Source organism: Arachis duranensis, chromosome 8, assembly GCF_000817695.3.
Source record: "Arachis duranensis cultivar V14167 chromosome 8, aradu.V14167.gnm2.J7QH, whole genome shotgun sequence".
Taxonomy (NCBI): Eukaryota; Viridiplantae; Streptophyta; class Magnoliopsida; order Fabales; family Fabaceae; genus Arachis; species Arachis duranensis.
The window spans coordinates 44,507,630-44,530,892 of record NC_029779.3 but is presented as its reverse complement, the minus strand read 5'-3'; the positions used below and the strand labels follow the sequence as shown (position 1 = coordinate 44,530,892).

Genomic DNA, 23,263 nt, shown 5'->3' with positions numbered 1-23,263 from the left:
AAAACTATGGATTTGCTATATTTAGTAGTAAACCAAACAACTAGGACATTTTGCATGCATTGGCTTCTACTTAGATAATATCAACTCATGGTAAGACTTGACCAAGATGTACCTCAACAAATTTGTAGCAGAGTTAATCATATATATAGTATACTCGTGTAGCTAACTAGCAATCCATGAGTATTGAGTACCCACCAGTTAATCATAACAGAGATGCATCCAGCATGGGTATGACAAACACTATAAGAGTATCCAAGCATCACACCATAATGGCAATGTTGATGTAAGAATATAGTATTAATGGAAAGAATGATAGGAAAAGAAAAGTACCTCTTGCCTAACAGGATCATTCTGAGGCAAGTGGCAACAGCACATTGTCAGAACATCTAAAGCAGCATCTAATTCCCAAGTGTGCACATACCTATTATAAAATTCTGAAATTTGAGAATGCCATCATAGGCTGAGAGAATTTAAAAAAGCAATTAGGCAACTATCATATTCTCTAATGTTAACATGCCAAAAATGAAGAGAAAGCAGCACTAGAAGTGTTGGCTGAAACATAACATCTTACTTCGCCAACAGGATTACAATAAATGATTTCATATATCTATCAAGCCTTTAGTGAAAGACCCTATCGATTTGAATAACTGACAAACTACATCAAGAACTAGCTATCCTAAACTTTTAAGCTGTTAGGTGAAGACAAGAAACAGTTCTATATTTTTAACAGAACTTATGGTAACAGAATATATCCTTTACCAGATACATAGAGTTCCTGCTAAATCAAGAAAATGAAATTATTCACACACCTTAAGGCAAGTCTAGCTGCCAGCGGTTTGTCCTTCAACCTTAGGCAATACTGCCAACTGTTGCTCCAAAGATTACTTCCTCCATACCCATGATGCTGTGCAGAATTTGAGTGAATCTCTTCTGAACGTTCAATGAGTAGCTGAAGAAGCTGATCAGAGGCCCCATTACGTAGAAAGCGATCCGAGAGTGCAAGGGCATCCATTAGTTTTCCTTCTTCAATAAGTCTACAACAGACAATAAAAAAAAGAAAAGAAAAGAGCATGTGTAACATGTAAATCGCTAAAGAAAGAGTAAACCTCAGTTTAAAAAAAATTATTTTCTTTTTTATACGAATTGAAAGAATAAAAGTGAGGAGAATTAGGCATCCTCAGCATATAAACTAAACATGTCATTTAGGGAAAAACCTCAGACAACAGCTCTGAGCTTTGCTTGATTACACAATGTAGGCAACATTCTTTCTCGAGATTAGGGATTTAGGAAAGCAGGGGAAGAGAGAAGGGAAAGGTTAGAAGAAAATATAAAATGATTGATGTGTGGTGTGTTACAAGAGGAAAGGCATTATCCCTATCCCTATTTATAATAATAGGGAAACCCTAATCCTATTCAAATACGGAAATAATCATAGAATAACAGTAAACATCAGAACTAATCCAAAGAAATATTCATCAATATATTCTAAAATATATTAACACATTATACGATATTCTCTTTATTCTACAATTCTAATGCAAGAACAATTGAATATAGTAAAGGGAAGAAAATTTTGAAGTAATTGTACCGTCTTACTGCCTTTTCATATGGTTCTTCATTGTCCCAATCAAATGAAAGGAATATTGTGGTATCAATTTGACCAGCTTCATATTTTGAGGAATCATGCGAGAAATCTGTGGCTTCAATTCCATGGCCATTCAGTTCTGTTAGAGCCACAGGGATAGAACTGCTACTAACAATGTCATCAGCATCTGACTCTGTCTCAGTGTCATGTTCACGAATTCTCTTAATAGAAGTTCTTGCCTCGCGATTGCTGTCATCAGCTGTTTGACCAGTTACTGCAACTTCTGAAACTCGATGGAGGTTAGTTTGCATTTGTATCCATCTGTTTAAGGTTGGGAACCTGGAGAGAAGATAAGAATAAACAAGTATTTATAACACAGACTGACTGATAGCATACAAACCGTGTATATTAAACTAAAAGAAGAGGGCGAGATGCATTCTTGAAACAGTTTGTTACACTCCTCCCTTACAAAAAGCAAAGAAAGGAAACAAAACCCTATGGAAACATGGGATATGAACAAATTAAGGAAAGCAAATGAATGGTTTTATATATATATATATAAAACACTACTCTAACCTACAAAATTTTCATCCTAGGGGGTGTTGAGCAAACCCAAAAGAACCCAGAAGATTGTTGCCAGTGAAATAGTTTGACACATGTTTATATGAAACTGCCACTTGCCAACAAAAATCGAAAGAACGGGCATGCACCTTTCGGATTGATCAAGAGCAAACTCATAGAATAATCTATCAGCATCTGGAGCTTGCAGTAATCCATCATTCAAGGAGCTTGAAATTGAAGAGCTACTGCTACTGTACAGTATAGTACTCCCAAATACACATGCTAATACAGCCCTGACTGGGGAAATTTTTGCCAAATGCTTCACCACATCCAACTGTAGAGGGTATAAAGCAACACCGGGTGTTGCTGAAGAGCGGCAATAGCAACTAGGTTTAGCATCTTTAGATGATGGAGACAGTACTTTATATTCAGAGCTGCTCTTGGGGAATGTAGGAACAACTGGAATACATGCCCATCCATGTCCAGATCGCGGAGGGAAAACTGGAGGGACACATGCCGAAATCACCTCATGTACAAAATCAGCAAACATGATTTCAGCTACCTTTCCAGCCGCATCAGTACTGCCTCTTTCAAAAACAAGCCGGGTCAAAAGCTGTACATAGAAAAGCAAAACCAGCACAGGTGATTAAATTAAAGCAATATTGCTCATAACATGAAACATAAAAATACATTAATAAATGAATAAATGATAATTATATCTTTTAAAATAAACTATTATGATTTCCGTAAGAGGCAAAGAGGGGTAGCTTAATAAACAAGCATCATCTGATTACAAAATTTATATGCTGTCAACCATCACATGCAATGGGTACTCATTGAAGTAAATCAAAATCATGGTAAATGTTCCGTCAATAATTAAACATTTTGAGAACCTTACATCCTTAGGCCACTCATACACGACAGAGAAGAAGTTAAAATCATGAGTAGTATCAGTTCCATCAACTATATCACCAATCGCAGCAACATGAAGAATGAACTGTGATAGATATGTCATGGGTTTGGCAGTCAAGGGAGCAAATATCCTCTTCCCATAATCTTTAATATCATAACCAGCAGAGTGCTGGCCTGTTTCTCCTCCACTTGAACTCAAAGGTATTTGTTTAGCAACTCTTAAACCAAGCCCAAGTATAATGTCCTTGTCACTGTGTGTGGCAATAACACCCCGATCAGCATACAGTCCCTCACCTCTAGTAGTAGTACTTGGTTCAGTTTCTTCATCAGCGACAGCTCTTGCAAGGTTATGAAGCTTACCTATGATTTATGCATAAAAAACGTGTTCTAATCAGAAGAGAGGAATACCAGGTGGTCTCTACCCAATTGCTTAAATCAAAGAAGATGAGGAATGAAATGCCCATAGATAAAATTATTCATATTTTTGCATAATAATTAATAACACTACTAATAACATGCCAAAAGAAGCATGAAAGAAGTACCACTGAGAAACTGTCGCTTGTCCATATGAGCATCTTCAATCATCTGATGCAGCAGAGCAAGAGCACGCTCCCTCTGCTCTTGCCGGTGAGACTCTTTCGGGGAAGTGATAATAATTTCCCCAGATAAGATTGCCTGAAGTGCTGGAGGGTTGTCCTGAAGGGGCAGAACATATAAACATCATTGCCAAGACAGCCTTCTTACAAGATTGAAAAAATATAGATGGTAGATATGTGGGTAATAATAAATTCAGTTATTCTAGTATGCCTATGCTACGGTGGCTATGGTGACTGTGGTGTTATAAAAAGTGTTGCTAAAATTAAAGTAATGCTTTTTTACTATTTAACAACGCTTTTTAAAAAGTGTTGCTAAAAAAAGTGTTACTAAAATGTAAAAAAAAAAATGTGATTTTAATTTTAACACACTTCATAGCCACAGTAGCCACCATAAACATAGGCATACTAGAATTCGCCTAATAAATTAGTTAATGAAGAACTGCAATCAATGAGTTATTTAGGTAATGCACATGATGTTGTAGAATGAGTAACTTAGAACTTTTATCTTTTTAGAGTCTGCCAGACAACATGACAGAGGAACACTGTAGGAAAGCTTATGAGATACAGTTGGCTTATGCCCATGACTAAAATCAGAAAGGTTTAAACTATAGCTTTCAAGGCCCACAATGCTGTACATGAAAATGATTCCTGGACCAATAAATAGTACTCAAAATTCCTCACCTGCTCCAAGAACTCATGTAAGCGCTTTAGAAGACGCCGTGACAGAGAGATGACTCCCACTTCAAGGATCTGATCCCAATAAGTGGATCCATCTTTGGCAGATCCTCCAGGATATATCTCAGATAGCATAGTTTGTGCCTGCAAATGGTTGAGCATAAGATTTAGTCAGCAGGACAAAACCTTGCAAGAGTAAAGAATAACAGGAGATAAAAGTTAGTAATAGATTCAACAATTGATGAACATAAAACTGCCTAGGTGATATAATTGTTTTCCTTCACTCTAGTTATTTCCCCTTGTTTATGCATTCCAATTTTCTTTTAGAGAAGTGTAATACTAACAAAATAGATCGGATTCACTCTGTTTTGTTATCATGCTTCTGTAAAGGGGATTACTTTTATCCTACATCTTATGATTTGCTATTTCTTCCTTCCCTCTATAATGCAAGGAAAAGTTAGTTGAAAGGAGTGGAATCTATTGAACAAAGGATAGCAGCACCTGATCAAGTAGCTGCTGCGACATCTTGGCAGACTTTGCAGAAGTTGCAGCAACATCAATGCAAAGAAGAATCTGGAAAGAAATGCAAATGCTCAAAACCAACAAAATATATATTACTCATTTTATTATGTTGAAATGACAAAATGAAAACTGCTTAGGCACTTACGGTAGCCAAGGGACCCAACTGGGAGCGTAAAGAGGAAAAATCCAGATCATGTACACGGGATACCACATCATCTTCCTACATATGGAAGAAAATACTACATCATCCTCCAAGACAGGGAACAGGAAATCAAAGGCAATTAAGAAACGGAAATAGGAATGCATCCAAAAGACTGTAACCGCTACGACTCTTAGCAGCTAATACTGATTACATTTGTCACATAAAATTGAAAAGAATATATGCATACTTTATTGCAGGCACTATCTACCCATTCGGCTAACTCAAGGGTAGCTTTGTCTTCAGCAGATAATGAAAATCGATGAACAGCTTCTTCTCCAATATCAAACTTAGCTTTTTGCATGCATCTGCAGAAGAAACACGAGATTTGATTTCTCAAATATGACATGAGATACATTTTATTTGCTATTTTATACATTAGAAAGGCAGAGCTCACAGGTTAAGTAGCTTAGATGGAGCTGCACGTAAAACCGTCAAAGCCTCCTTCCATCTCCATTGGCGTTCAGATAATGGTAGAAGATGCTGTAAAATTGACAAACGCCATTCCCACTCTTCAATGAAACGCTTTGAGATTGAGATTCTCCACTCGAGTGCCTGTCTAGTGGCTGTATTAACACTATCAGATAGTGTGTTCTCTAATTCAATCTCTGATGTCGGAATGTTGCGAGACAATATATCAAGTAGCAAAGAAGTGAAAGATATAACCATTTTATTTGCCCCTTCAGTTCTGGTTGGATAATCATCTTCCAAAGAGCAAGCACTGGATAATTTAGAATCACTCCATGGTGATCCACAATGCATCAAGTTAATAGAAACATTATCCATATGCAATAGCGAAATAATCACATTCACCATAAAAATCTGCATCATTGAAAATTTGCCAAAAGATAAGTATGCTGACAGAAAATTACTAGACTTTGAACACTTTTATGACAACACTGAAATTTACAGTTTAAATCACAGAAATATAAAAACAATGGCACATGGACTCCTTTTAAAATGTTTATCCTACTGCATGGATGCTCATTATCAATTACTAAACATCCAGTTCCCGACACGCAGCATATTATATCCTGCAAAACTTTTTCCTTACAGTTACCTATTGAATTTTTTTGTTTTCAATTTTAGATAAGGAATACTAAGAGAAGACAAAAATATTGATTAGTCCACTAGCTTATTTTCTGGTTTTACATTTTCCATCCAAGTAAGAAATGTCTCAAACTCGCCATCTAACTTTAAAAAGTTGAATATATTTATCATCATTGTGAACAATATTAGTTACATATACAGAAAAATATTATCTAGCATCTGAACTGACAAAAATAACATAAATGACACCTTATGTAGCAAGTTCTATTTTCACATCAACCCTTTTAAATATAACCAACCAGATCTACAAAGAGGGTAAATGAGTTTGGCCTGAAGAAATTAGAGGGTAATTTTTTAATGTTCATTATTCACAGAACGAATTTGGAATATCTTACTACTTAAAAGACAAATTTCAAAACAAAAAGTAAGTTAGGAACAAATCAACTGTTTTTATCTGAAATGGGGGAAAAAGCAACAAAAGATCCCAATGGCCAATACAACATGAGTTCACATCACTGGTGTGTGGTGGTATGTTCCATGTGAATGACACAACGAAGTTTAACTAGATAGAACTAGGAAAATTACAACATGATTGATAAGTATAAGATATATTAACAGAACCTGCCTTACACAACCAACTGAAGAAAATTACTGCAAGTGGGACAATAGAATCATATGATCACTAAAAGAGAATAACCTTGCGAGGAAGATTACTAATTGCATCCAAATGGCTCTGCAAGTCCTTCAAATGGGATAATGGCACAGCTTGATGATTCCCTATTTCATCAGATGTACTCCTTTCCATCGCTCCTAAAGCAAGAACAATAGATTCTAGAGCATAACGCATGTGCATGAGGTCTACATCTTGCTTCCTACACACATACACAAAATGGGTGTTTGGGGGGCGGGGGGGATGATTTGTGAATAGCATGAAGAAAAACCAACAAAACAGAGAGGCTAAAAGAAAAAACATATACAGTTAAGAGTAAACACGAGATTAAGTATTTTAACATTTCATGTCAAGAAATTCTAGCCACACACGACTTGCATAATCCCATGTAGCTTAATTAATCCATAAAAAAAAAAATAATAATAATATGACATCCAGCCACCTTAACTGCAAATATCCATCTTAACCTCAAGAGACTCTAAAGACCATTCAGAGAGATAAAGGAAAACATAAGCACACCTCTTCCAAGCTTCTAGAGTAGAGGCAATGGGTTGCATACTGATCAACTCAATGGCTTCTTGGAATTTTATGCCTGGGACAACATCAAAAAGTACCTAACAAAGACTGTAAAGTCAGGACTGTACAACAGAAGATAAGACTAACATATGAACATTAAAATATCCATGCATAATATATCCCAATCTGAAATGTTTAAAATAGAAACCAATATACCGTTCTTTTCTGTATGAAAGAAGAATGATACAATATAAGAAGACTAGAACAACAGACATCTAATACAGGAACAAAAATAAAAAACAAAAAGCTAACAATGATAGCTTTCCAATCTATTAGAAGATCTTTTAAGTTTGAGTGATGTCCTTTGTATTTTACATATTAACAAATATATATTTTCCTAATCAATTCTCAAATCCCAGTTTGTATATTTACCATGCACAAGTCAAGATTCAAGTACTACATGGTTAAGAATCACCTAAGAACGTGTTACAGAATGAGACAAGAAGTATTACCAAAGGATTATAAAGGTAACAAAACAACATCACTATTATTGGGGATAAGGCTCCCCTATACAAAAGAAAAACAACCAACAGATTAATTTATAAAAACATAACTTTCCGATCTCTCAGCATGTCTGAGAGGAAAAGCCCTATAAAGATCATGAGCTTTACAGCAAAAAGATGCTAAGCATCTAATCCTATCCCATAAAACATGCTTGTCAGTAAATATGTCATTGAAGGTGCACGCATTAGCTCCTAATAGAGTGAGCTAGAGAGAAGCTCTAGAAGAGTCGAGTCAGAATTAGGACCCTAACTAACTTGAGCAGTTTAGAGAGTGATTAGGCAAGTGGCTTCTAGAATCTATTAGGAGCCTAACTAACTTAAAATCAGTCCCCATGTATATAAAGCTGTAAGCTCAGTATCATTGATCATAAGAACAAAATCATCACTCTCACATTTCTGGATATCTCTCTCTCTTTCTGCTCTGCTCTCACCTCTTCTCTTCATCTTCTTCACCTTTCCTCTAGTTCACCTAAATCTATCACTCCAACCAAATAGTGGCAAAAACTACACAGTGACACTGAAACTTTGCCCCTTTTCTACTACCGAACCCAACAGTACCGCAACTGCCACTCTAGATAGATCATATATCATTAAAAGCATAAAGTTCAAACGTTCAAGTGCTCAGTATAAAGGGTGACCTTCTATAGAAGATGGGGAATAAAATAACATATAAGTCAATAACATCTGTCATAATAAGCAAATGTTGTATTACGCGAAGACTGCAAAACATCAAGCTCACTCATTACAGTATCATACATTTGACATAGGTTATTACCCTAAGAGGACTTTGGACCGAAAGTCTTTCCAAGACAAAGTTCTCAACAAAAGGATCAGAATAAACATCTCCATCTCCAAGCTCCAGCTGTTCTTTTCCAGAGAACATCAATGAGAATTTGGAACTCCAAGCATGTCCAGAGTTCACACAGGCAACAAAAGCAGCAAGATCAAGCTGATAACATAAGGTATCACATAGATGCTCGACACAGGACATCTGTCAGAAATATCAAAATTTTCAGCAGAATTCTACCTAGTACTTCATTTAGTTAATTACCACCCATGAAGCACATTTTGAAAATGAAAGATGAAAAATACCTCATCTGATTTATTACCATAAAGAGAAGATTCTTCAAGCCGAATTACTTGTGACTTACTTGTCCAGAGAAATTGCATTAATTTCCTCCGTGCTGATATTTTACCAGCCAACAAATCCCAACCCATGGCAGCTATCAAAGGCTGAAGATGGGGAAACAATTGGAGGACCTGGCAACAAGAAGCATATAACTTTGAATTTGAAAGTACAGCCGCATGGTAGGTTAAATTAGGTAATTCAGAAGTTTAAAAATGACCAAAGAAAATAATGTAATGTAACATCTAATAGAATGACAATATTCATACATATGCATATTGGCAGAGTAACAAAAAGATAGGCACATACATTGCTTGCTTCTTCCAGTTGCTCCCTCTCCACAGCCGACAGGGCTGTATCCATAATACACTCAAGAACATGGAGTCCAGAAACACGAGCATAATGATACATATCTGTCTTAAAAGATCTGATTACCTCACTTGGGAATAATGCTTCATCATCTAAATTCTTACTAGCCTTTGGTTCTGCTACATATCTTTGAAGACGTACAAGAGGACGTGGAATAAACTTGTCAGATTGAACTCTATCCAATTCTATCTCTTCAGACAGTAGCTCGTCATGAATACCCTGGAGAGAATAATTGATATTTACGATTTAAAGTAGTTAAATGAGCAAACTCTTCATTTACATCAAAATGTCCAAGGGAAAAAATTATAGCATAAAAAAAAATATTTTCTCAACTGTTAGACGCTAATTTTACATCAAGAGTAGTGATTCTGGCTAGTTGGTTTCATCATAGAAGAAAGTCAAAGATACTAGAAAATGTATTTTTTAGATAAAAAGGCCTCATTGATCAAGTTGGAATGCTATAATACATTGTCAAACTTCCTCTTAAAAAGCTAAAATAAGCATTTCCATAAGATTCTGTTTGCTTCAGCAATAGTTTAGCCTTGCCCTTCTTTGAAATGAGCTATCTCAAAATTACATCTTGAGAATTCTAATTATTTTCTGCTCTCTGTTTTCATGCTTCCCTGTTGAAGCAATGTCTTGTGCATACAGTATATATGTACATGTAAAAGTCTTGTTGGTTTGATTAGAAAATGTGATAGTAGCCTAGTTTAACTAACTATGACAACCTGTAGGAGCTAGCTACAGGCTATACAGTAGCAGCTTTATTATGCTTCTGGAGTTTTACAAGCTTAACCCTATGATTACATGGTGCATTTACTACAGTTTACATGCTCTGTAACCTTCCTAGCACCCTCCGTTTCATTTATTATGACACTATCCAAATCCCGCGAAGCAAATATACTATGATGAAGTCATTCTCCAATTTTGGCACTTCCAAAATGTTAATTTAATTACCATACATGGGAAAAACTCAGGAGATAAATAAAAACTAAACTTGAGCAATAAAAGAATACAATTTGTCGAAGAGATCCAATAGCATATTAGCAATGGTGCCATGAATATATGCTACTCACTAAAAGCTCTGTTCTCATAATATCTTCGTGAAAAAAAGAGAGCTTGTACCTGTATCATTTGAACGATGTCATTGCAATATGACGAAAGAGCTTCACTAAAAATCCCTAGTAACTGATTACGCATGGTATTCCAAGAGTCCCCAAACTCTTCAGTTCTTGATAAAACCACTTTCAGGAGATCTTTCAAAACTATGCTACAAAAAGATTATAAAACATTTAGATCTTAACATCTTGGATAGGGAAAAGCTTGCATGAGAAAAAGGAGGGGAAAACAAATTAACTAAATAAGAAAGAAGAAACCTCTTCCATCACTTCATGAATAACAAATAAAAGAATGAAAAAAATATTAAAAAAGAAAAAGAGGCAAGACCTCAACTAGACCCTGATAATTATCATGCTGGACAATCTCATCCCTCATAACCTTTTTATCTTTCAAGTCCCTAACCATAAATCATGAGACAAATTAAAGATTTAATATGACAAATTCATCCACCATCAATTGAAAAATGGTGACAAATTTGTCCTGCCATACACAATGAAGAATTCATATGTCCACATTTTTTAATAATGAGATACACTTGTTCAATTAGGAAGTGGTTGCGGATAAATTTGTTATTTTCAAATCTTGAAGACTATTTGTCCCATTATTTGCATGGTTGGAGACTTAAAAGTATAACAAAAGTAGTGAGGAATGAAATTGTCAAGGACCAAACAAGTAGTTCACTAAAATAAGTGCTTACCGCTTCAAATTACATCAGTCAAATAAGCCTAGATCCCTAAGCTTTTACAGGTATCTACAATAGACATGAGGCTTATAGAAGTTCATGATAAAATCAAGTCCCCAAGTGCAAACCATGCATTTAAAGTTTCATCTTTCTATTGAATATGAAAAGGGAAGCTAGGAACTCCGTGGTTTCTATTTTCATTTTGTTGCAAACATTTTACATAGTCCCAAATCTGGATAAAAGAGAAGGGTTGTGTTAGGCTTATCAATAGCCAACATAAAACTCAGTCGAATTCCAATGACAAGGATCAAACACAGAATTGCACTAAACCTATGTTGTTCAGAAGCAACGCATTGTATGGCTCGAATACAGTGTCAAATGAGTAAATTTTGTTGCATCAATGCCGCAAATGCAGTGCAAAATGAGCAAGGGTTCCGACGTTTTCGTAACGAGCAACAGTAAATAAGGTAATTCACAAATGTAAAGGTGGGCAAGTCGCAATTTAGGACATGGAGTGTAGATACACGTACAGGGAAATCAATGGAAGTTGTGGATACCATGACAAAAAAGAAAATAAACATTATGTGCCTACAAAAAAAAAACTATTGGGTGAGGGCAAAGGAAGAGAATTAGACACCTCAAGTTTTAAGCTTTGGTAAATAGAAAACGAGAAGGACCAAATTGAGGTAGGCATTATTGTTGATAAACATTAGAAGAATGGTGTGGTAGATGTTAAAAAGGTGGGTGATCAGATCATCACTCCAACTGGCTATTGATGGGGAGACCTTTAATGTTATTAGTGCCTATGCACCACAAGTTGGTTGGAAGAGCACCACAAAAAAAAATTTTGGGGAGATCCAATAGGTTTAATCCAAGGCATTGGAAGATAAGATTTTTTTTTGGAGGAGATTTAAACAGACATGATAGGAAGGATGGGAGCAGGTACAAAAGGGATACACCAAGGTCTTGGTTTTGGATTAGTGAACACGGGGTAAAGTCATCTTGAACTTCTCCTTAACATTTGAGTTTCTTATAGCAAACATTCGCTTCAGAAAACAAGAAGATCACCTTATAACACATAAGAGTAGACTCACAAGCTCTCAAATTGATTTTTTCTTGTTGAGAAAATTTGATAGAAACTTTGCAGTAATCAAATAATTGAGTGCTAAGTTATTCCAGGAGAGAACTAGACCACTCAAGTACTCAACATAGGGTTCTTATTATAGATTTCCGAATCTGGTGAAAGGTGAGAAGAAATTGCCAAAAGAAAAACACGTGGTATAACAGAGAAATTTCTCATTGGTGTAAGATTATACCAGGAGTCATCTCTAAGCACATATCTTTCCACACTAGTTTTGGAAGTGCTTATTGAGCATATACAAAAACCCATACCATGGAACATACTTTTCTCCGATGACATCGTCCTTAAAGGCGAATCGAGGGAAGATTTGGACAAGACGTTGGATTTTAGAGACAAGTTTTGGAAATACATGGTTTATGCATAAGCCGCAATAAGGAGTATATTGAGTGTAAGTGCAACAAACAAGGGGTAAACTCAAACATTGCAGTGAAAATTGGAGAAAACACCCTAACAAAAGTCAAGAGGTTTAACTATCTTGGTTATATTTAATATAATTGAGATAGAGACGATATGAACCAAAGGATTCAAGCAGATTTGTCAAAATGAAGGAATGCGTTTTCCTTCATATGCAACAAAAAAGGTTTATCTGAAACTTAAGGATAAATTTCACCGCATTCTAATTAGACCAATTATGTTGTATTGGCTAGAGTGTATGGGGGTAAAGGATAAGTATGAAGATAAGTTTAGTGTGGCAAAAAATGAGGACGTTTTAATAGATGAGTAGTCATACTCGAATTGATAGAATAAGGAACAAATATATGAGGGAGAAAGTTAAAGTGGACCTGTTGTTAAAAAGATTGTAAAATTTCACCTTAGGTGGTTTGAGCATGTTGATTGTTGGGAGAAGACCATCAAAGCATCCGGTCAAGAGAGTGACCTAAGAAGTCTCTGAATAGGACGATCAAGAGAGATTTACTTATAGATGGACTAATTTCTAACATGATTTATGATAGGGCGTAATGATGTTGCTTGATCCATATAATCGACCCCACCTAGTGGGAAAAGGTTTTATTGTTGTTGTTGCTCTATGAATTTTTGAAGAAAATAATGAAACAAGATTTGCGAAGGAAATTATGAAAATTGAAACAATATTTTTGTTTTAAATCTCCTCAGGTATTTTATTGTTTTAGATGTTTTCACTCCTTGTTTCACCAAAGACATGAAACACAATTAAAAACAAAACCAAGCATACCCTTATTTCTATATTCAACAACATACAGATCAAACGAAGTTATTGAGCCATCAAAACATGCGTAGAAAGAAGATAATGTAGGGCAGTCCAAATAAAGAAGATACAAAAAGGCATGATACCACACTAAACTAGATGTCCTACCCTACAGGCTTAATCATATGAAGCGAAACTACTAAACTACACACCAAGATTAACTGGAATTCCTCATCTGAATGGGAATCATACTATATATAGATTTATTTTGCACACAATGCCAGTGTAAAAGAAAACAAAAACATTTAATAGAATCTACCAACAATCTCTGCACTCTTAGTAGATAGTAATTAAACTCATCATGTATACAAAAACATCAAATTCCTCAGAATTAGTCTCCATGTACAAAAAGTTAAGGAAATTGAGGGGGAAATTGTCAACATACCGGTACTCAGATTGCTCCACTCCATAATCAAAATGTAAAAAACGAATATGGGAAACCGCTCCTTGTGTATCCCCCTTTTCAAGACTCTCCCTCATAGCACCCAAATGAATAACCTGAATAGTCCTCAGTATCCAACCAAGAACCCTAACATCCCCTTCCTCCTCCGCCCCCTCCTCCTCCTCCTCCACCACCACTCCGCCACCCTCCCCTCGCTTGACAGTGACCTCCAATCCACGGTCCTCACTCTCCCACCGCTTAATCTGCTTATACACATTCCCACACAGAGCATCAAAAACACCCGCATGATCCAAAACCATCCTCCTCAAACTCATCAACTCACCTTCCTCAACCACAGTCGCAACGCTCGCATTAGCAGAACTTTCACTCCTCTCAAAATCCCCAACGCCAACATCATCATCGTCACCGTCCACTCTCAACCTCTTCACACCAAGCTCCAAAACACCATCAAGAACTCTCCTACACCTTCTTAATTCTTCATCATCCGAAGGTTCTGGAACCAGGTCGATCAAATTCTGCACGAAAAGCAGAAACTCGGCGCGAAAACGCAGCGTTTCGGAGTCGAATCCCCAAGGGGAAGAGGCGTTATCGAATTGGAGCAATTCGAGGGTGGAGAGGTATGTGAGGAGGGAAGGGGAGGGGCATGAGGGGGACCAGAGGATGTTGTGGAAGCGGCCAGATCGGGCAACGAGGGTTTGGAGGATGCGGCGGGCGAGGTCGCGGTTGCGAGGGCGGAGGGCGAGGAGGACGGCGCGGAGGGGCTCGAATTGCGCGAGGTGGAGGTGGTTCGCGGCGAGGCGAGAGAGAAACTCCGTTTCCTTCGACATCGACTGTGGTGTAGTTGCCGGTTCACTTCATCCGAAGCTCTGATTGAATTTGTGCATGAATCTCCTCTACCGAATCTTCTTGTGATTGTGTGAGAGTTTATTGCTGGGCAGCGACTTGCGTGTCTGAGTGTGTAAGAGAGAGTATTCCTCGTTTTTTTCGTCTGGTTTTTTCATTTGAAGACTAATTTAAACAATAATAAATTTTTTGGGACGAATTTAATTATTAATCCCTTTTTTAGTCTGATTTTTTTCAAAGAAAAAAGTGAACCCTCAAAACATTCGTTATTTTCTTGATTTTTTTTTTTTTTACAAGAGAAGTTGATATTTGAATACTAGTAGATCATGATTTAATAAGTTTAACTAAAATATTATCTAACAATTTTTAATTATCATCTTTATACAAAGATATTTGTATATGAATATTTATTTTAAACAATTTAAGAAAAAAAGTAAATATGAAAATAAAAGTTATTATTTAAATTAATTTTTAAAAATTTTAAAAATAGATATTTTAGTTCTAAAAAAATTAATACACAAAAATATTTTTAAAGTTTTATTTTGATAGATAAATTAATTTTCAATTTATTTTTCAGCGGAGTAATTACCTAAAGTAGTCCTCAAAAGTTTTAAAAATAGATATTTTAATCCAAAAAAATTAATACACAAATCAATCTCTAATATTTTTTCCGTTAGACATAATAGTCATCTGCCATTTTCCGACATAACTCACTAAATTTTTCAAATATTTATTAGAAAAATAATATTAGTAGATATTATAATCAAATTAACTTTTAAGGTTAAGTTAAATCTATTTAGTTTCTAATATTGTATTTTTTCAAAAAATAAAAATTAAATCATCCTCATTACATACACAATTTCAAATTCAAAAAAAAAAAAAGAGATGTACTAAATCTCATATTCTCTTAAATTAAAAAGGGGTTAAGTACGATTTTGGTCTTGAATTTTTTTTGTTCCGAACTTTTTTTTACATACAAAACCGTCCCTAAAGTTTCAATTGGTTTAAAATTGTCCTTCGGATAAAAAAAAAAATTTAAAGATAATTTTGCCCTTGATGGTTTCTTTTCCTTCTTGTCATTCCCACAAAATCATTTCGTCTTCCTCAAATAAATCACAATGTTTGAGAACACACTTGGTCTTTGAAACGTTTGCGTCATACCCTACAAAAGCGTTCCTACGAGGATGATCTACGCTACTCGTTGAAGAAATTGTGTTGCTGGGAGTTCGATCGAGGTTGTGTTGTCGCATTCGTCACTCATCTTCATCGCTGCAGATAGCCGTTGTTGAAATAAACTTGCTATCCATGCAATGTCGCTTCACTTCAACTATTTCTTTCATTTTGGTGGTTTGAGATTTAGAACAATGTTAATGCATCTAAGTTGTATAGGGTTTAATGTAGATTGCATTCACTGTGGATAAAGCTAGGGTTTGTAATGATCTATTTTTTTTCTTTTTTGTTTGTTTTAGTAATGTATTTTGTTGAATAATAAGATTATTTGAGTAGAAGATGTTATACTCTAACATGAGGGTGCATCATGGGAGAACATTCGGATATGAGAACGGGATATTTAAGTATTTGACAGGGCAAACTACAATCATCGAAGAAATTGATGGCGATTGGTGATCTGTGTTTGAGGCATATGAATATTTAAGACAATTTGGATACTTTTAGTAGCATTATAGTAAATATCTAAATGCGAATGATTCTGAGAATAACTTGAAAATGTTGAAAGATGACTTAGATGCAATTGCGATGTGCAAAATAGCTAAGATGAGGGGCTTGGTAGATTTGTTTGTGGTGCATGATGTTGGGGATGCGGATGAATTTTCGAAAGTTGGTTATATCGTAGGAAAAGATACTGGAGTTGTTGAAAGTGAGGAACTTATTAGTGGTGGTCTTTAGATAGTGGTATTTGTAGGAGAACAAGAAAAGAATGTGATAGCAAAGGATGATAATCCTGTGACTAATGCAGTTAGGAATGTGGTTGAAACAGAATTTTAGAATAAGGGTATTTCAGTAGAGTTAGATGGTGAATAACAGATTGAAGGAGATCGCCATGAAAGTAGTGATAAAGACAGTGATAACCTTGAATATTTGCCATCTAATGAGGAGAGAAGTAGTGTCAAAGACATCAACTTCACTGATAGTGAGAAAGAGTATGAATATGATAGTGAATTTGGGAAAAATTATTCTGCACCAAAGATGGCTACTACGGCCAAGGGTAAGAGGGTTGTTACAAGTGAGCTAAGTGATGTGGAAGGGGCATATAGTGTTGAATTGGAAGTAGACCATATGATTGATAGAGATAACTTAGGGGTTGATGATTAGGGGTGCACATAGGATCAGATGAAACCGAGTTTGTCTTTACATGGACCCGACCCTAAATAATGATCAAGTCTATTTTTGAGACATTTACCCGACGTTAGACCTAGTGAAATCATATTACTTTAGTGCCACACTAAAATCGGGTCTCGACCGGGTGAAATTCGGGTCTTGATAAATTTTATGTCAAACAAACTTGTTACAGAGAAGTTGATAACCATACTTGAACTTGAATTTGTCCATAAATTCTAATTTCATGCTTCTTTGATATATTTCCTAATTCAACAAATGTGATTAAAAACAAAACAATAAGCTTATAATTAATATAACATAATATTGAAATTAATTTAAAACATATATACCTTTTTTAGTCTCCTAGATTGCACATGGGCTAGGTGAACTATTGATCCGGACCCGATCCTAAATAATGACCAGGTATAATTTTGAGATCCTTTCCCGATCCTAGACCTGATGAAATCACACCAACATAGCCCAAAGTATTCGAGTTCGGGCCGGTTCTTCGGGTTGAGTCGGGTCATGTGCACCCCTACTAATGAGGCAGAGGAGGATGCTGATGGTGGATCAAAATGTGAGGGCCAAAGGTTTTCATTCCATAAACCTCAAAAAGACATGACTAATTACAAATGAGAGGTGAAAACACTTTATGAATCTAGGAAAGAGTTTAAGGATATTGTAGTAGCTAATCCAGTACAAACAGTTAGGAATATCAAGTTCAAGAAGTGTGACTTGGTAAGGGTGAGGGCTGTTTGTCACAAAGAGTGTCCTTTTTGTGCATACAGGGCTGGAGAGGAATAAACATGGCAATTAAAAAGCATAAATTTACAACACACTTGCATGCATACACACATAGTTGGCATAATACACTCCAAATTGTTAGGCAACTAGTTTAAGAAGAAGGTGGAGTCCAATCTAAGAATCGAGATAAAGGAGTTGATGGCAAAGGCACATCAAAAATGGAATCTAATTGTGACTAAATCAATGATAGCAAAAACTAAGCAAGAGGCATTGAGCCATATTTAGGGTGCATTTAGGGAGCAGTATAAAAGGATTAATGATTATTGTACTAAACTTCTAAAAGCACATCCAGGATCATCCGTCTACCTGAAAGTGATTCGGTCTCCAGATTTTGCTTAAACCCAAGCTTGATGAATTACTGCGTATTTCAGAGACTGTATGTATGCTTTGATGAGTGGCATTCTATGTCCTCATGCCATCAGTTGCATTAACTTCAAAGGATTTGATTTAGAATCCTATATGGATGACTGCTACAAAAAGGATGCTTACCTGAAGTGCTACCAATAGGTGATACACCCTGTGAATGAATTGGATCTAATGGAGAGAACTCAATATGATGATGTCATGCCACCTCTATATAGAGGGCCAAGTCATAGACTCGTAAAGAAGAGAAAGCGAGGGTCTGGAGATGAGGAGAAAAGAAGCCAAAATCATATATCACGGAGGGATCAAATTCAAAGACGCTCCAACTTTGGTGATGTAGGACACAAGAAGGGGGGTTGTACAAAGCCTAAAAAGAGTGAATGTGCCATTATATTCTAGGGTTTAGTTTATATTATGCTATGTATATATTTCACTATTTACTTATGTATTTAATTCTCATTCTTTCTATATAATTGTCATTACCTTCATAGGCCCAAATCTCAACACAACAAGCTGTCAAAGCTCCCAAGAGAGGGAGGAAGCCTACATCCAAACAACTCCATGGTCAAACAATTCATATAGGAAATAAGAGAAAGAATTCATCCTCACAACCCAATCTTCCAGCAACTCAGCCTAAGAAATCAGCAGCTCAACCCAAGAATACATTAACTCAGCCCAACAACCAACTCCAGCCTAACCCCTAAAGCACTTTCAACCCAACCATTGGCCAAGAACAAGAATACAATAGCAGTAACTTCTTCTAACAAAAAATAGTCACCGAGTCAACCAACTGAGAGAAAGATACATTTTTCTATCATCCAGACTAGTGCAGCACATGTTCCTCTGCAGAAGTTCAAGCTAATGGCACTCTTAGTGAATGGAAAATCTTTAAATATTGCTTGTTGTATTTTTTTGTTATCACTGTGTTATTTAGTTGGAAACAATGTTTAGTTGAAAACAATGTTTTATACACACTATCTTGAATCCTATTTTTTGGTATTAGGTGTTTCAGCACACTATCTTAAATCTTGTTTTTGTCTCAGTGGCATGACATCCATTGTAAGCTATAGTATCAATTTAGACTTGTGTAATCTATGGGTTGAATTGTGTTTGTTTTAAATTGTCTTTAATTGAAATTGGTCATTAGGTCATTGCTGAAGTTACAAATCTCATTCTTACATATTGCTTTACTATTTTTTTGTATTAAGATTGCAAATTAAAACATCACAGATGATACACCATTAAACAGGTTCACAAATGATACACCTAAACATCACTTTCATTCATTACTTCAAATAAGCTCAAAAATGATACAACATTAAATCATTGTAGCATCACAATTTATCCTCAAAATTCATTCATAGAATACAACAATCTCCTAAAATTGCCTAACTAATCATCTATAATTTAGGTGCATTTCATATAGTTGTCTTAACTTATATGAATTCTGTAGTAACAAAAATAAAATCCAATCCAGCCAACAATCCCTAAAGCAACAATAATCCTATGGTTCCATTCAACATCCTTCAATCTTGATTTTAAGCTTGTAATTTTTCTCCTATTTCTTGCAATTTCAATGTGCTGCTGAGCTCCTCCAAGTTTCGGATCTGCCCAACGAAAAAAATCACAACCATCCTAAACTTGACACAAGCCATAAATGTAAGTGAAAAAATATCAAATCCCCAAACTGATCAGATTCGCAAATGAGGAACAACAACATATCTCATAGCATACGCAACTCCAAAATCTTCGCCCTAGGTTATCCTTTGTTGATGAAGTTTGCAAAATTGGCATCTTTCCATGTCCGCATAGCAACTCCTTCGCAGGTGAATAAAATCGAGAAGATTTTGAACTCTGGGATGCCATGGACGACTGATTGTTGAACCCTACCTCTGCTTTGTTGAACCCGAGCGTTGCTGCTTTTCCTTGAGCTTCCAAAGAAGACGATCATGTTATCCTCTTCACAAACTGCTCTCTTATTTATTATTATTAGTGTTATTATTATTATGAATATTATAATTATCTGTTAAAAAATGAGTAATGGACACTAACAAACTTAGGAATAAAATTGTCCGAAAAAAACTATTTTAAAACCAACTCGAATTTTATGGATGATTTTGTATGCAAAAAAAGTTGGAGATGAAAATTTTTTTCGATCTATACGTTAGGCATCAAAATCGTACTTAACTCATTAAAAGCACATTATTATGGTTTGTTTAGTTTCATATTTCATTGTTTGTATGTTTCATTTTGTTATGTTGAGTATTCTCTAATTCCAAGTTAGATATGTCTTTCATTAAGAAGAAGTGGTCCAAACGTTGATTATATACATATGTATGCACTATGTAAGATTGTAAAGACTAGTTTGGACAAACAAGTTAATTAAGCTCTTTTGGAAAAATGCTTAAAATATAAAAACTTAAATTAAAAATAACTTATAAATAAATTATTTTGTATTTGATTTTTTTTAGTCATAAAAGTGCTTATTTTAAAACAAAAGTGATAAAAAGCTTTTAATTATAAAAGTCACTTTTTTTTAACTTCTCCATAAGTACTTAAATAATCTTTTAGAAAGTTACAAGTTAATTTTAAAAATTGCACCAAACATTAATGTTATAACTTTTCATAAGCTAAAAAAATTGGTTATGGATCTATCCAATTTGGTCATAAGTAGATATGCTTATAAGAATCATCATCATCCAAGACATATTTAGTGATATTCATTAGTATCAATTATACCACATAAAAAAAGTAAAATAAAATAAAATTCTTCTTCTTATTCTTATTATTATTATTATTATTATTATTATCTACCTTTCTGTTTGCTTGTGCTGGCATGTTCACTCCTAGTTGCACCCTCAACCTTAGACTTGGTCGAATATCAAAATTATTCTTCTATTTTCACTTGAATCTCAACCTAATCACCAAATTATCAATTAACTCTTTCTATTTTACAATTAGACTAACTTAACAGATACATCCATGTGGCACATACAAATTATTTTTCTTTGATTTATAATATGCGCCAAAATTATGTTAACAAAAAAGAAGTGTGTCAAATTTGTATTTTCCGTTAGTGACTTATGTCGGAAAATTGATGGAAGACTGTTATGTTTAGCAAAGAAAAACGTTGGGATTGATCTGTGTATTAATTTTTTTGGACTAAAATGTTCGCTTTTAAAATCTTTAGAAACTGATTTGAGTAATTATTCTGCCAGAAAATAGATTAGAGACTAATTTGTGAGTAAAATCTCGAAGATATTTTTGTATATTAATTTTTTAAGGGACTAAAATGTCCACTTTTAAAATTATTGGGATTGATTTAGATAATTACTCTTAAAATAAAATAGAGAGAATAAGAAATTTTTATTAGAAAAAGTATATATTGGGTACCAAGAGTCAATCTACCAATTTTTGACAACTCAATTAATAATTAATAATTTTAAAATTATTTTAATAAATTTGAATTTCAAAAAATGACATTAATAAAAAATTTGAATTATATAAGTTTTGTGTTGAGTAACCGCTCACAAGGTCACTGTGATCAGCCTCCGTTTTCTTCCTATCATCGCGTCATCTTCTTTCGGAGAGGGTGAAGATCACGCAACCTAATCTCTTCAACAACGACATGGTGGTTATTCATGGCCTTCAAGGTTTCATCGCTTCATTTTCTTGCAATGTGGAGAGGATGACCTCGCTCTTGTTCCCGTTCCATCCAGATCATCGTTCTGATAAACATATTAATACTTTCGATTCGGTGTAGCCTGCTATCATGCGCCTGATGCTCAGAAATGCCATGCTCCATAACAATGGCTTCAACATCCTAGTCCTCCCTAGAAAGGTGAAGTACGCTGAGCTTATGACTCGTGCCGATTCGCCACCATTGCGGTGCACTATCTTTCCAGCCGCAATAACCACTGTGTCGCCGGTTCATTGGTGCGTCGCCGTTTTGTGACGATGAAATCTGTTATCGCGAAAACTCGTGCGTGTTCCATCACCCGATTGTCATCGAACGCATATCTCTCGACTTTGTCTCAAAGTCACGAACAAAAATCCTGCATCTTTCGATGGCTTCGTCGATGGAATGTATATTTGGAGAAGAATGAATAAATGCATCATCCGTTAATGTGGATTATGAATGTTCTTTTAATTGAAGTATTTATGCATGTGCCTTTAAGAAATATCTTTTTATACATGTGTCTTCTAATAGAAATGTCTTTTCTAGATATGTCTTTAAATGGATATATGTCGAAAAGGGAGAAGCCGTCGAAATTGAGGGATAAAGTTAGACTTGAACGGTAAAAGATAAGGTTTATTATGTTTACTAATGGTAATTGGAATTGAATTAAATTTACCATGGATAATTGGACATGTATTTTTTTTTTTCTAAAATAAACTCTAGAGTCCACCTCAATAAAAATTTGCAAGAGTTAGCAGAACCCTTATTGATCATCTAATGGAATTGTAAATATAAAGATTAAAATAAGTAACATTACTTAAATAACCTTGTTAATTAAAAAATAAGAACTAATAAAAAGGAGAAGACTTTAATTAATAAAAACTAAACCCTTGCTTCTGCAAGAGAGGAGTGAAGGCAACAATGCTTTTTTTTTTTTAAGCATAAATGAGAAGCCAAGTCAGAAACCATTTCACGAAAACCTCTAAAAGAAGCTTGTTGTACGTGTGTTCGTCTTTCTCAAGGTGCTTCACCATGTTATTGAAGAACACAACTTTGCGAGGAAGGAGTAAACTGAGCTGCATCAAAGACCAAAAACTTCTTCAGGTTCTTTGAAGAGACCAGCGAATACCGACAATAAGTTAAGGAACCTTGTGGGTATCACGAAACGTTTGCCTTCTTGACCTACGTACACAAATATGAACCCCGAGGGAGCGCGTCACAGCGACAAAGCGCATGGGTTGGAATCGACAGAAGAGGAATCGTAATGGTAGTGGTGGTGGTGGCTGATGGCCCTCCTCTCATTCTTTGCCTCTCTGTTCTATG

At 35.3% G+C, this 23,263-nt stretch overlaps 1 protein-coding gene across 3 annotated transcripts in view; it reads right to left on the bottom strand.

Annotated features, from left to right (window-relative positions):
- LOC107463014 (uncharacterized) overlaps positions 1-14,912 on the bottom strand; it is a 28,995-nt gene extending 14,083 nt beyond the window's left edge. Inside the window, exons 1-18 of one of the 3 annotated variants that reach the window (XM_016081710.3) lie at positions 13,897-14,912; positions 10,470-10,614; positions 9,285-9,563; positions 8,942-9,109; positions 8,625-8,840; positions 7,290-7,384; positions 6,798-6,972; positions 5,448-5,872; positions 5,241-5,358; positions 4,997-5,071; positions 4,831-4,902; positions 4,336-4,473; positions 3,601-3,754; positions 3,045-3,418; positions 2,296-2,759; positions 1,589-1,924; positions 810-1,034; positions 331-421 (exon numbers count right to left, since the gene is read on the bottom strand). In XM_016081710.3, coding sequence (XP_015937196.1) covers positions 331-421; positions 810-1,034; positions 1,589-1,924; positions 2,296-2,759; positions 3,045-3,418; positions 3,601-3,754; positions 4,336-4,473; positions 4,831-4,902; positions 4,997-5,071; positions 5,241-5,358; positions 5,448-5,872; positions 6,798-6,972; positions 7,290-7,384; positions 8,625-8,840; positions 8,942-9,109; positions 9,285-9,563; positions 10,470-10,614; positions 13,897-14,741 — 4,395 coding nt within the window. In that variant the 5' untranslated portion in view covers positions 14,742-14,912. Of the gene's footprint in view, positions 1-330; positions 422-809; positions 1,035-1,588; positions 1,925-2,295; positions 2,760-3,044; positions 3,419-3,600; positions 3,755-4,335; positions 4,474-4,830; positions 4,903-4,996; positions 5,072-5,240; positions 5,359-5,447; positions 5,873-6,797; positions 6,973-7,289; positions 7,385-8,624; positions 8,841-8,941; positions 9,110-9,284; positions 9,564-10,469; positions 10,615-13,896 lie in introns of those variants that run through there. The other 2 variants (XM_052252904.1, XM_052252905.1) reach the window with 2 other exon arrangements.
- Between the last annotated feature and the right edge of the window lie 8,351 nt (positions 14,913-23,263).